This window comes from Tursiops truncatus, chromosome X, assembly GCF_011762595.2.
Source record: "Tursiops truncatus isolate mTurTru1 chromosome X, mTurTru1.mat.Y, whole genome shotgun sequence".
NCBI classification, from domain to species: domain Eukaryota; kingdom Metazoa; phylum Chordata; class Mammalia; order Artiodactyla; family Delphinidae; genus Tursiops; species Tursiops truncatus.
In genome coordinates this window covers 113,398,649-113,413,918 of record NC_047055.1, presented here as the reverse complement: position 1 = coordinate 113,413,918, position 15,270 = coordinate 113,398,649, and the positions used below count along the sequence as shown (strand labels likewise).

Here is a 15,270-nt window from a genome sequence, read left to right as displayed (position 1 = left end):
CCGCAAGAACATGTCCATGAAACTGCGGAGATGATCATATCCATGAAGCAACTGCTCCATCTCAGCACCTAAGGGCCACTTGCACTGTGATAGCTTCACTTGGGTCTTCCTTTCACCCACCAGGAACTCCAGTGACATCCAACCCATTGCTCCCCTGGCTCCCCCGCCCCCCACCGCCCCCACCCCTCCCCAGGGGTCCAAAGCACTCAGCTGGGCAGGATCCTCCCAGGAAAGATGAGCCATCCGATAAAAATCACTCACACTTAGGACTGGGGAGGGGGATTCATTTTTAGCTGGCACAAAAGCATTTGTATTTTAAAAACTTAAACCTGGAGGCAAGAAAATGCTTAACAAGGAGGAATGAGTCAGAGGCAGCAGACCTTCTGTGTGGCGGTGCTACTGGCTGAGGGAGCGGCCGACACAAAATCCACTACAGAAGAACCAGCCCGCTGCCCCTTCCTGGAGAGAGCACTGGAGCATCAGAGTCCTCCTGCTTCCTGCACCTAAGACCGTGTGGAGTAGTCCCCCAAACCCTGCATCTTTCATACATGTGCTGATCCTGGCTGAGAAGTTTCCGGCCCTCCTACCGACCATCAACTCAACCAGGTTCTAGCCACAGACCAGGAATGCTGGTGGGAAGGGGCGCTGGGGGAGGGACAGAGAGTGCTTGGCTTGCAGCTAAGCCCAAAATGGTTTATTATAAATACGGACACAAGCCTAGGTCTCAAGCCTCAGAGGCAACCCCAACCAGTTGACCTGAAAGCCATGAAGATGCCAAAGACGGGTGACTTCCCTGGCGGTCCAGTGGTTGGGACTTCACCTTCCAGTGCAGGGGGTGTGGGTTCCATCCCTGGTCGGGGAGCTAAGATCCCACATGCCTCGCGGCCAAAAAACCAAAACATAAAAACAAAAAACAAAAAAACAGAAGCAATATTGTAACAAATTCAATAAAGACTTTAAAAATGGTCCACGTTAAAAAAAACTTAAAAAAAAATTAAACAAGAATGTAATCTTAAAAAAAAAAAAGATGCCAAAGATATTCATAGCCACATGGAGCAGAGAGCCCCTGTGTTCTTCCAGGGTCCCCTGAACTTCCAATCAGATGGTTTCCAGTCTGTGAAGCCCCCAAGTCCCTTACCTCTGCCAACAGGGAGCTGAGGATGTACAAGGACTGACCCCACAGATGGGGCAGCTTCCCCAGAGGAACTCTGTCCACCGTGTGAGGATTCTTATACTCTTCATCTACCTGGCAGAGAGGAAAACCCGAAGTCAGAATGTCAGAGGAGAAAATGGCCAACGTCACTACATGGGGAGCGCACGGAGGATTTACAAAATGCCACTCATTTGATCCTCCAAACCAATTCTATGCGAGAGCTGGGATAAGGAGGCCATGGAGGCTGAGGCCCTTGCGCGGGGGGCCACGTGGCTAAAAGCAGCAGAGGTGGAACTCAAACCCAGGCCTGGTTCCAGCCAGTGCTCTTCCCGCAAGCACACTGATGGCAAAAGGCTGAGAGATAGGCACTGGAAACTGGGCCTGCTGTCTTTGAGCACAGCTCTGGGCAACAAGAAATGTCACAGCTCATACTTATATTTGGTTGCATTATGGGTACAATGATCTAAAACATCAGCCAACAGCCATGGCAGTGTAGTTCTGGATGCTGAGTCAGGTTTCTATCTTGCTCTCCTCAGGGGTTCATAAACTCAGCGTGCAGATGCAAGAAAATTACCAGAAGGTGGCGCTATTTATTGAGGAAAAACAACTGTATTATTAGATCACTAATTTTCCATCAGGGACTCAAAAAGCTGAATCCATTGGGGGCTTTTGACTCATCAAAATAAGCTACAGTTCTCTTTCTGATGGACAGTGCTGGCTACGTGTTGTAAAAGGCTGCAATTTTCTGTTGTAAACTCCATGCTGACCTTTGGGTTTTGGGTCATTACAACGTTCGTTGGTTGGGGGAATGTTAGTGACCACTTTCTTCTCCAGAAAACATAAGCCAATTGAAGGAAATAGGAAACACATCTTTCTCCAAAGGGGAAAATCACATCATGAGACGAGCCATTCTCTGCTTGTGAATTAATCAGTGATGTTGTTAATACATGCAGTAAATTTAAAAAATTTTTCTGTAGTAAACTGAGAAAAACTTAAGCTCATAAATGGAACAGAATTAAATGTTACCAGTAATCAAATAATCAAATAGGATAATACGTGGAGGGAGATTCTCCAAAACATCATTGTGGTTATATTTGGGAAGTAAGATTCGGGAGAAATATTTTCTTTCTATAGAATCTTGTATGTTTTGCAGTATGCAGAATTACTTTTGCAGTCAGATTGTACATTAAAACTTTTTGAAATGTAAGTACTGTTAAGAAAGATTACATAGATCTGGAATGGGAAATAGTCGATGCAAAGAACAGAAGGTAGACAAGATATCTGGGTCAAAAGACAGCTTGGCTCTGCCCTCCTCCCACCCATTGCTGGCTCCTGCCTCCCCGTGGAGGTATGTGTCTCCCCCTCTCCACCTCAGTCCTTCCAATCTGCTTGCAGGTCCTCCAATGCACCAAGCCTTTGCCGCCGGCGGTCCTCTGTCTGCCCTCCATCCCATGGATTCGCTCCTCCGACCCCCCTAGCCTGCAAGTTCGCAGAGGCAGAGCCAGCGTCATGACCCCTCTGTACCCCAGTACCTAGCCTGCTGCCCAGCCCGGAGCAGCTGCTCCAAGCAAGTCTGCTGGGTACGCTTGCGTTAGTCTCGAGCTGTCCAATGGAGGCCCCGTGGGTGGTGGCGCCCTGCAAAAGCCTGTCCACCTGAGGAAGTGAGTGACGCTGAAAGTCAGGCTGGATGGCGCCTTGGCCCAGAGCTGTGGCCACTCCAAGGGTGAGGCTCTTTTTCTAATTTGCACAAAGGTGCCATATGGGTCGGGGCAGCCCTGTCTGTGGTGGTCTCTGCATGTTACTAAGATGTGACGGGTGAACCTTCCCAGCTGTCATCCAGAACCGGCACAGATACAAACTGTGCTCAAAATAAAAGAATGTTCAAAATCGGTGCCTAGCTGATGTGTAAACACACTAGATAAAGGAGGATACTGAAATGACAAGTACAAGCCCAAAGGTCAGTGTAGAGATCAGAAGAGAAAAGTTGCAGAGTAACCCTTTACAACACGTAGCCAGAACTGTTCACCAGGAAGAAAAGGAGAGCTTATAACACCTAGCAGTTACTACAGTCAGGAAATATGCCTTTTAGTAGAACATGGATAGATGGTTATTCTCTATCATAAAATAGGCAAAATACCCCTGAAGCTATTTATTTTCCCTTGCTATGCTTTCAGGTTCCAAATTACGGCCCATTACCAACTTTGTTTTGTCAAGTGCCTCAATACTGGAAAAGGGGCAACCTGAACACGCAGTTGCTAGGAAGTAAGTACCCAGCCCCCACTGTCAGCCCCCCACCACCACCACCACATACACATCACACATAGTAAAATGAATACGTTTGCAGGAAACCTAGGTTTCTAACAGTTAGAAAGAAAACAGCCCCTGCAGGCTCCATGGCCTGATCTCTACAGTGAGGGACTGTCCATCCCCTGGAAATGCACCACCCATTAGGAGGCAGCGTGGGGTTGTGAGGAGGCCCTGAACCTGGGGTCTGGTTCCAGGCAGAGCCCAGTGCTGTCTGAGCTCTGCCTCTCTGAACTGAGGCAGATAATTTCAAAGGCCTTTGCCAGTCCCCTGACCATGTGCTCGTGGGCCTGATTCAACCACAAACTCGTAGACCCAAGCTGCTGTGTGACAGCAGGGTTACGCTCTAGTGCAGGCCCTGTCAACCGGGGGAAGGACACTGCTCTCTGAAATCTCTTCCTCCCCAAAGTGCAATAATGAAGCTTTGAAGCAACAGGAACATTCAAAAGAGAAATAGCCTTGAATCGAGAATTCTTTTCTTCCCATTAAGATATATAGGTCCATCATGACCCAAGCTAGGAAAGTGGATAGAAAAAACGATCTTTGGGCATCTTCTTGGAACTGGCCAGTTTCCCTCTTCATGATATAGAATGGTTTCTAAGTGATTACTCAAGCTCTAGCTCAGGAACTGCTTGACTCAAAGGAAGAGATTCTCAGCTACCCTACACAGGCACACCTTGGGTCCAGACCACTGCAATAAAATGAATATAAAGGGAGTCACGCAAATTTTTTGGTTTCCCATTGCATATAAAAGTTATGTTCACACTATACTGTAATCTACTAAGTGTGAAATAGCATTTTGTCTAAAAGAACTGTATGTATCTTAATTTAAACATATTTTGTTGCTAAAAAATACTAACCATCATCTGAACCTTCATCAAGTTCAGCAGTAGTAACATTAAAGATTACTGATCACACGTCAGCATAACAAATATAGTAATAATGAAAAAGTCTGAAACGTTGTAAGAATTACCAAAACGTGACAGAGACACGAAGTGAGCAAATGCTATTGGAAGAACTCAATTAAAGGTTGCCACAAACTTCAATTTGTTTAAAAAAAAAACGCAGTTATCTGCGAAGTTGAAGTAAAGCGAGGTATGCCTATACACCTCTCCCCCTCTCCCAGGGAGATTCTGTCTGGTTTCTTCTTCCGTGGAAATGTGTGAGAACATGGTGCCTAATAGTGTTTTGTGCTTTTTAGGGCCTGTGTGGCCTTGGGCTCGGAGAAGGACAAGTATCCTCTGAAGGTCCTCAACTAACGCCTCCCTTGGGCACCAGCCAGGTCAAGCATGGCTCCAAAGCCGTAACTCCTGTGATAAACAGGAACACTACTGAAGGCTTTAGAAACCACTTCTCCTGGAGAAAAAGTGTTAGGTCTGAAGGGGGAATGAAAAATACCCAAATGCCAAGCACCATCTCACTTTGTATTAGATAAGCAGCACCTGCTTACCTTGTTAGGCGGCACGGCGTAGAGTTCAGGCATCAGGTGGATCCCGTTCTTGCCTCTGATTAATATTCCCTCCAGGGCCTCTCGGTATTCTTGGACCTGGAAAATAGCCCCATCCCCCACGGTAGGAAACAGCAGTGCAACACAGAAAAACAGCTCTCTTGGCAACAAACAGATCAGAAGTAGGACACAAGGCTAAGAAATGCACAAATACCTTCAGCTCAAGGACTGCAGGAGGAACCTGGACTCTTGCTGACAGCAAATGTTAGGAGGAACTAAATGCGACTAGCCTTTTATGTGTTGTCTTTAATTCGTGATTTAAATATTTCACTCTTAACTTCTCACATATTTAAACTTTGTCTCACCAGCTAGACTATAAGCTTTATGGAGTGGAGGCCAGATCTTAAGCAGTGCATTCATTTCCACCTGTTGGTAGTTTTCCACTGAAGAAGCCCTCCGTTCAAACATTTATTGCTCACGAAATATTTGCTGAACGAATAAGATGTGAAGAAAAGGAAGTGTAGGTACTATGATCCATGTACCCCAATTTTTAGGATGTGCTACTCGGTAAAAGCTGTTGATGTAAACATTTCTATTAAATTAAAAAGGCACCAATAAAACCCTACACATGAAAAGGGAAATAGAGAGAAAAAAACCCTTAACAGCCACCCAGCTATTTGACACATTTCATCTTTGGAGAGCCCAGTCAAATGCCTTCCAGATCTCATTTTCTCTTCGTTTGAAATTTATGGACAGCAAAGCACGACAGGGTGCATCACTTTAAAATGTGACTGGGCAGCAACTGGAAGAGACAGCACAGGGGGCTAAGAGAAGTAAATTCTGTGAGACCTACAAAATAAGGTACTAAACAGGCTTTTCTGTCTCCTTAGCTTTTTTGTTGTTGTTGTTGTTTCTGATAATTTTCAAGCTTGTTCATAATTGAAATTCCAACTCAATCTTTTTGAGATCTTTCAGTCTTGGGATAAAAAGACAGAAAACGTTAAGAACCGAGATAATCACTGAAGCATAAGAGTGAGAATCAACAAAGAGGGAACATTAATATTTGAAATTTACTGCCGCTTCTGAAACACCTCTGCATTCCTCAATAGAAGCAGCTTTCAAAAACTAAAACGAATCTTAGATTGCATATCCTACCCCAGAACATGAGATCTGAACAGATTAAAAAAACAGGAGTGTTTGAGTTTGTCAGCCCCGTAAACTTCATGAGGACAGGTCTGTTCTGCTCACCAAAGTATGCACGGCAGCAAATGCTAAAGAAATCTGTCTGAACAAATGAATGCTGCATTAACAAATATTCACTGAGTACTTACTATGTACTAGGCGTGGGGCATACACCAGTGAACTGGAGAGAGACCACCTCTACCAGGGTCCTTTGACAACTAAGTGGGAAATACTGTTACAGGTGCCAAGCTGTTATAAGAACCGTGGGGCATATAAAAGGGGCACCTGACCCAGCTTTTAGGCTTTCTGAAAGAAGAGACACTTAAAACGAATCACGTGAAGGAGGGAGGGGAAGTTGGGGGTTGAAAGGGCATTTGAGAGAAGGGGAGAGACAGCATGGCCTGCTCAAAGGACTGAAAAAGTTTCCATGTGCTTGGATTACAGAACTCAAGAAAGGAAATAAGTAACAAGAAATTGGGGGTACACTGGTGAAAACGAGGGCCCGATCTTATGGGATCCTACAAAACGTGTGAAGAGCTTGTACCTCATCCCAAAAGCAGTCAGGAAGCCATTCAAAGCTTCTAAGCAAAGCAGTAGCATAGTCTCTTTCTTAATAAGATCACTGGCAATGGTGTGGAGAAACAGCAGGAAGCGAGGCTGGGAGACCAGTTAGGAGGCTGACACATTAATTAAGACATTAGCTAAGAGTACCCTTAAGGATGGCAAAAGCACTGCTGGTCTGAAAAGAACAGCAGCAACAACAAAACCTGTGTGTGGAAGACTGTTTGGTGGCCCCCGACGACCCCCGCCTCCTAGTCCTCCAGCCTTTATGGAGGGCCCTCCCCTTGAATGACTTACGATAAAAGGCCCTCAGATGTAACATATTGGGTTAGGCTAATCAACAGAGAATTTCCTGTCACCTGTTTTATCCTAAGTCGAAATTTGGTCCTCTCCTTGTGTCCTCAGATTAAAAAAAAAAAAATGACCCTGGCATCTACCCTTGTCAAGGTTCTACATGGCCAGGATATTATAGAAACCATACTTACTTTTCCCAGCCTGTGTCCCTTCCATATTTAATATCTAATTGTTTCAGCCAAACTGATAATGATCAAGACACTCCAATATGGAAAAAGGTAAGACACTTCATCCCTGCCTTATCCTATATAAAATCCCTAAAAATAAGAGCCTAAGTTTTAACAATGTGTGGCATCCTATGTGCCCCCTCAGGCTACAGCTCTGTCTATGGTTTACCCATCTTGGGCCTATGGATGCCTTGACAGCTGGCACATAGGTGGTATTTGTTTATTGGGATCAAAATGTTAACTTGAAACTGGGAACAAGCGAATATTTTCAAATGAGGGCTAAACAGTTTCATTTCACAAGCCCTAGGTGGGTCTATGCCCCTTATCGGCAGGAAGTATCCAGAGTGGTAATCTCTCTTCTTCCCTTAAGATGGAGGAATGATCAAAAGACGGGGGGGGGCTTCCCTGGTGGCGCAGTGGTTGAGAGTCCGCCTGCCGATGCAGGGGACGCGGGTTCGTGCCCCGGTCCGGAAAGATCCCACACGCCGCGGAGCGGCTGGGCCCGTGAACCACGGCCACTGGGCCTGCGCGTCCGGAGCCTGTGCTCCGCAACGGGAGAGGCCACGACAGTGAAAGGCCCGCGTACCGCAAAAAAAAAAAAAAAAAAAAAAAGATAGGGGGGACTGAAACCAAGCGTAATCATTAGTCAAATCCATTTTACCTGTAACCTGCCTTCACTAATCAAAGTCCTTTTAAGACTTGCAAGTCCTCCAAGCAGCACTTTGCCTGAATAATAAGATGTTTGCCCGAGTTGTTGTCTAGGAACTTGGAGTCAGCTGTGTCTGGTTCCAACTGAGCTGGTTAAGACTGGTTAGGACCACTGACCCTCCAATTGGGCATGCCCAAGTGTCCGCTGACCTTTCGGCATCAGAGGGCTGAAAACTCCACCCTCAGAGCATGCTAAGCACCTCCATTTTGGAACATGCAGAACCCTGTAGCCTAGTTACACTTGGGCAGAATGACAATTACTGCACCTTTTCCCACTCACCTTTCCCCAGCCTCAGACCGCCCTGCTGCTTTATTCTTTATCCCATAAATACACCGAGCCCCTTGCCTTCGCTCAGGTAGACCTGAGACTTTCTCCTTGCATGGCTGCCTTGCGAATAAACCCTCTGTTTGCTGCAAACCTCGGCATCACAGCGTTTTGGCTTGCTTGCTGCTCTCTGGCAAAACAAACCTGGTTTGGCAACAACAGCCCTTAAACAACAGAATGCAACAGATGTGACACTTTGCCAGTTCCAGGCCTAAACCTTAAGAAAGCTTGGCGGCTTCTGCTTTCGCATTCTGGGAGAAGATGACCACCATGTAAAAAGCTTAACTGTCCAGAGACTGCAATACTGTAAGAAGCTCAAGCTAGCTACGTGGAGAACCAAGGTCTGGGCCAACAAGCTGCCAACCATGTGAGGGAGGCCATCTCGGATGTAGATCCTCCAGCCCCACTGACCCATCCCAGGTGACACTAGGTGAAGCAGAGAAAACCTGTCCCTGCTGAGCCTTGCCCAAATTGCAGAATAATAAGCAAACAAAATAGCTGTTGTTTTAATTCACTAAGTTTTAGGAAAGTTTGTTAAGCAGTGACAGATAACTGACACAGTGCCCTGAATTCCTGCATAACCCTATGTTCTAATAATAATCAGCACACCAGTGGAATGAAAATGCTGATTACCAACACAACACCCAGCATTTTCTCACCTGAACAGCATCACCGTTGAAGACCCCATCTATTATGAAATAAGTCCAGAACACAGGCCATTCACATTCAATGTTTTCAAAGAGCTTGAGTTCAGCAGGGTCATAATGCAATCGGTTTGGGTCCTGGAACCAAACAGGTAAACCCTCTAAAAGGTAATGTCAGATTACATACATAATACCATTGTACCTCAATGGGTGTCCCCTGCTTTCTGATTCAATGCAGCTTTGAGGCTGGCATAATTAGGATTCTGCTATAATGGGGAGATGCTATTTTTGGCAGTTTTCCATGGTAACATTTCAGAAAAGTAAATCAAATGTACACAACACTCCTGGGTAGTTTATTATTTAAAGCTTACTATATCTCTATAACAAATAAATAGCAATTTGCCTCTCACAGTGCCGGGCAGACTATCTGTTTTATTGATATCATTATATCAGTCACTATGGCAAAGGAACCCAAGGAGGCCACAGGTAGCCTTTTAAAAACACGTGTGAGCCACAGAACTGTTTGTCCTTGTCTAAAAGCTGGTTTTAAACCACCAGCTTGCCGTCCTCCAGATGATCTTACTATTCTATTGCCTAACTCCAGCTTGCTGACTCCAAAATTAAGACTTGCTTCCAATATTCCAACATGTAAGTTTTATATTCCAACATGTAAATTTTATAATCAACAGAGGGAGAACACCACAGTGGCAACTTAGATATGAAGCAGTTAAGGAATCAGAAGAAACAATCTTTAAATACAACCTCTCTTGGGGTTTTATAACCATCTCGAAGGAAGCGACAGCATCCGTAACGCCCCTAAGAAGATAAAGAAAAAAGATGCATTTGATGAAACAGAATTTCTTTGCCTCTTTGATTCAAGTCAGCCCTTCACCCCCTTTCCCATGAATCTTTTAGTAACAAAATGGGTACCAAATGCTCTTTGCTATCAGTACAAAAACTTATTTTTAAGTAATAAGCAAAGTAAATTCAGGTTTGATCAGTGCTTGGAAGGGAATGCCAAAACCTTCCATTAGAGTGGCAGTCAGGGCTGAGAGATTAATTACCGATAGTTCACTGAATGACCATCCTTTCATTCTGATTTGCTGTATCGTGCAAAGATGCAAAGGGGCCCTTACTGCTTGGAGAAGCCACCAAGGCAGATACGTGGATTGACTGGACTGCTTCTACTGGAAAGACTGGAAAGCCACAGGACATTCCAGACTCCTCGCAGTTAGGCTCCGGATGCAAAGAAGCCTGCACCTGGCAAGAAGTAGGTGAGGGAGGTGGCAGGGCTCCCTGTGGCTTAGGGCCATCGCTGCTGGTTTTCCTGCTGCAGGCTCCAGTGTTCCTCTCCAGCTTCTTGGGGGTCAGGAAAGAAGGACAGTGGCAGTGCTCTCTGAATCTGCCTCCCTAATCCCTGGATCGCAGTTTTGGGTGTCCACTGCCCAATTTCTTAAGTAAGTGGCACTGCTCTAGCACTGGCCATGGAGGCAGGCACGCTCCTAGTGGCCAGCCCTGTAGTGATTGGGGCATCCTGGGAGGCCCGGTCTTGAACTGCTCCCCTTGAAACGCTTCATTCCCTACATTAATTCCCTGCCTACTTCCACAAATTAAAGAGGTTCTGTTTTCTCCACTGGCCCCTAACTGAGACAGTGCCTTCTTTGGGGGATATGGTTGGAGACCCTTTACCCCTTTGTTTCCAAAGGCTAAAAGCATTTTTCACCGAATCTAAGTAGGATCATCAAATGCAGATTTCAGTTTAGGAAACTTACATTCTTCAATCATTTTACTGATAACTTCAGTTGGCTGGAGTACTGCGTAACCTTCTCAGTTTGGTGTCATGTGTCATAGTTGCTGCACTTCACCCTGGAGCGGGGATTTTTTTTAACCTCAATTTAACTTTGGGATCTCCAAGTCCCCAGAAATTGTGTGTAAAGTTTCAGGATATTGGGACATGTACATTTTTTTCTGGCGGGGACTTTACCTTTCAAGAGATTCTTAAAAGAGTCTGTCTGGGATCTCTAAAGGGTTAAGAAGCTCTGCCTTAGAAGTACGGGAGTGATACGAATTGGGGTTTAAAGGTGCCAGCTTGAATTGAAGCTCTGCTACTTAGAAAGAGAACCAAGGCACTGATCACTCCAAGACTTATCCAGACTCAGCTTTGGAAACCTCAATCATGAGTCGACTTAGATACTGAGCAACTGATCTCATGGAGAACCGAGGCCTGGGTGAGCTGCTCCACGTCACTGTCTGAAAGGGGCACTTAACACAGGGCAGAAGGGCACCAGTGTGACCAATGCTTACCTGGAGCTTGGAAATAATTTCATTTTTGGTCACATTCACAAGGTTCACATCTTCCACTGCAAAGGCCGGGAAAGAAATAATGGACAGAAGTCCAGCATCAATCTCTTTAGATGTCGATGCTCTTGGCAGCATGGAGAACAGAATAGACTGAACGAAAAACAAACAGGTGGCTTTAACCTCGGAAGCACTAATAGTTACATACAGTGTCTAGAAACGACGACTTTACCCCAAGGGAACATTTGAATGAGTTTGCCAATTTTGAGCAGAGCTTTTTCCTACCAACATGGCCCCTGCTGGGCGACCTCGCCTACCCAGCCAATGCTTCCTGCTCCTTGCAGGAGAAAAGGGGTCTGGGGAGAGCAGTAGTACGCCTGGAGCCCATGCTGAGAACTGTTTGTCCCCCTTCCTTTCGTGCCTTCTGTTGACTTCGCTGGGCCTTTAGGACATGCAGGGAAGGGACTAAGGACTACCTTGTCAGTAGGCTAGCGTGTCCTGGCTGTGAAGATAAGAGACAGAGAAGAACACACATATGGGACCAGGCCAAAGAAATGTCTGGCTTCTGTGGAATGTGACCGGTTGGACTGGGTGACCCAGGAACTACTTAAAGGAGTCAAATTCAAAAGACCACATGAACAGGCAAAATGGTTTAGTCAAAACAGAATTAGTTTAGTCCTAGAAAGAACGGGTTACTTAGTGGCACTATAATATGGCCTCAATTATAAGGTGGTTGGATTAGGCACTGTAAACTAAAGGAAGGTGAAATTATAAAGAAAAGTTTGGGAAGGGAAGAGAGCTAACACTGAGATCTAACATGTATAGACATGGGACTAGACCCCTGCAAACATAAGCTTATTAAATCTTCTATATGAAGGAATTCGAGAACTATGTCCAATTCACACGTGAGGACTCTGAGACACAGAGACTCATGCCTAAATGCATGCAGCCAGTCTGCGACAGAGCTAGGATTCTAACCCAGGTCCAGCTGGCTACAGAGCTCATGCAATCTCTACTAGGGACTACACATCTATTAAGATGCATACCAGCTTGACTTTATTAAACCACACCCAAAGAAATAGCAGACTCCCCATTAAGGACTATATAATGGAGGGAAATGGAAAGAGCTAGAAGGAGTTAAATATGGGGGGGAGCCCTTCAGCTTCAGAACAAAGCTTCATTTTCTATAGCCAAATGACCCCCAAGCCCAGTTCTTTAACTAGTCACTCTCCCTCGGCTCTCTGCCTGAAACACACACTCCCACCGGAAGCGCTCTGCTTACAGGTTTTTATATATCTCACTCCCACAGCCCTAGCACAGTACCTGGCATGCGGTAAGCCCTCACTAAATAAGAGTTTGCTGATGTGTCAGCAACTGGTGACCTACTGTCTGCTAAATGGAGTCCCCTAATCTGCATCAAATCACACCTTTCTCTGACGGGTATTTCAGGGAGATTTTACTGATTTGCCATTTCTCCCATATCATCTCTCCTCCACCATCCATTCTGCCCATTCCCACTCCCTCCCCAAGTGAACTCCTGCCTGCTAGTCATCCAATTTGGGGACCTCATGAAATAAACCTGAGAGAAAACCACCTACATGCTCAAAAAACATAAAACCGATTTTGCCTCCAACGAAACAAGGCTGCCTTGATTATTGACTCCATATACAACATCATCACTGTGTCTTATGTTTGCACAGTATTTTCTGGTTTACAAAGTACTCTGACAAGCTAAGTTGATTTACTCTGATCCTTGTGACCACCTTGTGCAGCAGGAGGAGAAGGTCCCAGTATGCCCATTTTATGGATGAGGGAACTGAAACTCAAAGAAGCCAAGTCCCATCAAGCTAGGAAGGTGAGGATCTGAACTGGAGCCCAAGTCTTCCACTTCATGAGTCTCCTTCCCTACTCTCTGGAACGTGAGAGCCTTGAGCCATTACCTGGCAGTGTTCGACCTCATCGGGCAGAACGTGGATCACGGACTTGCGACCTCCATGGGCTCCAAAAAGGTCCAGTTCGTCAATTGCCTCTAGGGCTGCCTACAAGCACAGGTATGAATTACTTTTTCTTGCTAGTACACATACACTCCCACATCTGGCACCCCTTTTTCATTAAGCAATCTAGCATATATGTTTTCCCAAACGTGGTAAAACAAATCTTTAAAATCCACTAAAGTGTCTTATACTCGTGTTCTATCCTTATTTTCAGTGGATAAGAGCTTTCCTGTGTTTTGCTGCTCACTGCAGGAACAAGAAAGAGAAAACAGAAAACCATTTCCCAAAATGAAATTACTATTCTACCCAATAATGAAACATTAACAACACAGCTTTGTGTGTGTAAGGGGTGGAGGGCTAAATTCATGGGCGGCTTTTCTTTCACCTATTTTAGCGGTTGACTTCTAACATTAGCATATTTGGCACTCAAAAATATTAACTTTTTTTAGTATTAAGTATGTTTTCTGTCAGTTGACCTTAACAGAGCAAATTTATTGTTGCTTTAAGAATTCTAGTTCTGGAGTCTTTATTCTGTCTAAAATTATGCTTCAGTCTTGAGGAAGAGGGGAGGGAGGAGGCGTGCTAAATGTCTAGGGCAAGACATGTCAACTGGTGGCCAGCGGGCTGAATCTGCCCTACAGGCATGTCTTGTTTGGCCTGAGGAAGTTTTTTAAATGATTTTGAATTAGAATACCTACAGAGAAAGTTTGCAGCGTCCTCAGTACCCCCTGATATTTTTCTATCTGGCCGGCTTCACTTGTTTATATTACTCGCCTGACCTGACCCTGTAGACTTTTAAACTTGTCAGCCCTGTCCTACAAAGTGGTCATATTCTTCAGCCCCTTTATGACCCAGAAAAGAAGACTGGACATCACACATCCAGCTTCTTCGACAACAGCAAGAGCTTAGATGTGTGGGTGATAACAATGGATAGTAAGGAGGGAACGCACTTATTTTCAGGTACACGCAGATTTCGGTGTAAGAAACCTACATTTTTTTTACCTATAATTTCAGTTGGCTGGGGTACATGTGCCACTTGAATTCCATACTTGCTGACTTTTGAAAAATATGCTTATCAGATCAAATCCAAACCCCTAACGATGAGAACCAAACCAAAGCAGTTACAGACGCACAGAAGGAAGAACAAACAGGACGAGACTGTCACCTTGGCCATTCCTACAGAGCTTGCATTCAGTTCTGGAATGCCCTGATTGGTCTTATCTCCACGTTCCCACATTCCATAATCCTGCGGGAGAAAAAGGGAAAAAGAGGTATATGAAAAGTGCTATGGAAAAATGATTCGTTCACGTCACTGCAGGCATGAAGAAACATGAATATCTCTTCTCAAGGCTACTAAATTCATGGCTTTACATATTCGAGCTGTGTTCTTTCTCAATTTCAGTTCATTTGACCTCTGGGTAGACTTTTGGAAGTAAATACTCAAGTGGAACAAAAATGCATACAAAGACACTCTCAATTTTCTTATTTCTAAAGTTAGTAATTTGTAAGAAACTCTTGATTTGTAGAGACCAGAACATTTTATCTTAAAATAAAAGGCTGCCCTTTACTTATCTAATACGTTTGAACTTGTATTAAATCGTAAGATGGAATAAAGAAACTTTAACAAATGGGTTATAACTAGGTGAAGCCAACCAAACCACTTAAAATAATTTAATACCTGCTTTTAACATTACCTCTTGGGAAAAAAATGCTCAGCAACTAACAGAAGCCAAAGTCAAAACTGAGGCTCAGAATACTGGACTTTCCTGGTATTTTGAAACAAATTAATAGGAACTGGCTTAGAACAGCCCGTCCACATAGAGGACTTGATACATGCATACCTAACTTTTATAGTTGACATTTTCACTGAAGAAACCCAAGCACTGGATACCGTTTTGAAATAATGCTATATGCACTACTGAAAGGCTGCAACCCAAGAAGAACAGGACCAATGCCAAAATTCTGGCATTTATTATTACAGAGAAAGATGAACATTTTCAAAATGAGAAATTTTAGACTTAGACACACGAGAGTGACTTCAGACTCTTCCCTGCCAAGCAGGCCTTGTTGCTGAGCCCCAGGACCCCTTCCCTTCAGGACTCCTCACAGCTGGGCCTTTCCGCTCCAACCCGT

General features: G+C 44.8%; 1 protein-coding gene across 16 annotated transcripts in view; it reads right to left on the bottom strand.

Annotated features, from left to right (window-relative positions):
* PHKA2 (phosphorylase kinase regulatory subunit alpha 2) overlaps window positions 1-15,270 on the bottom strand; it is an 82,219-nt gene that overhangs the window by 28,820 nt on the left and 38,129 nt on the right. For all 16 annotated transcript variants that reach the window (XR_012329390.1, XR_004524540.2, XR_004524539.2 and 13 more), the window contains 7 exons: window positions 14,303-14,383; window positions 13,084-13,182; window positions 11,150-11,296; window positions 9,608-9,661; window positions 8,861-8,983; window positions 4,908-5,003; window positions 1,139-1,246 (listed from right to left, as the gene is read on the bottom strand). Coding sequence is in view for 13 of the 16 variants with exons in the window: in XM_033849912.2 (XP_033705803.1) it covers window positions 1,139-1,246; window positions 4,908-5,003; window positions 8,861-8,983; window positions 9,608-9,661; window positions 11,150-11,296; window positions 13,084-13,182; window positions 14,303-14,383 (708 nt within the window). In the remaining 3 variants the exon portion in view is untranslated. The remainder of the gene's footprint in view (window positions 1-1,138; window positions 1,247-4,907; window positions 5,004-8,860; window positions 8,984-9,607; window positions 9,662-11,149; window positions 11,297-13,083; window positions 13,183-14,302; window positions 14,384-15,270) is intronic.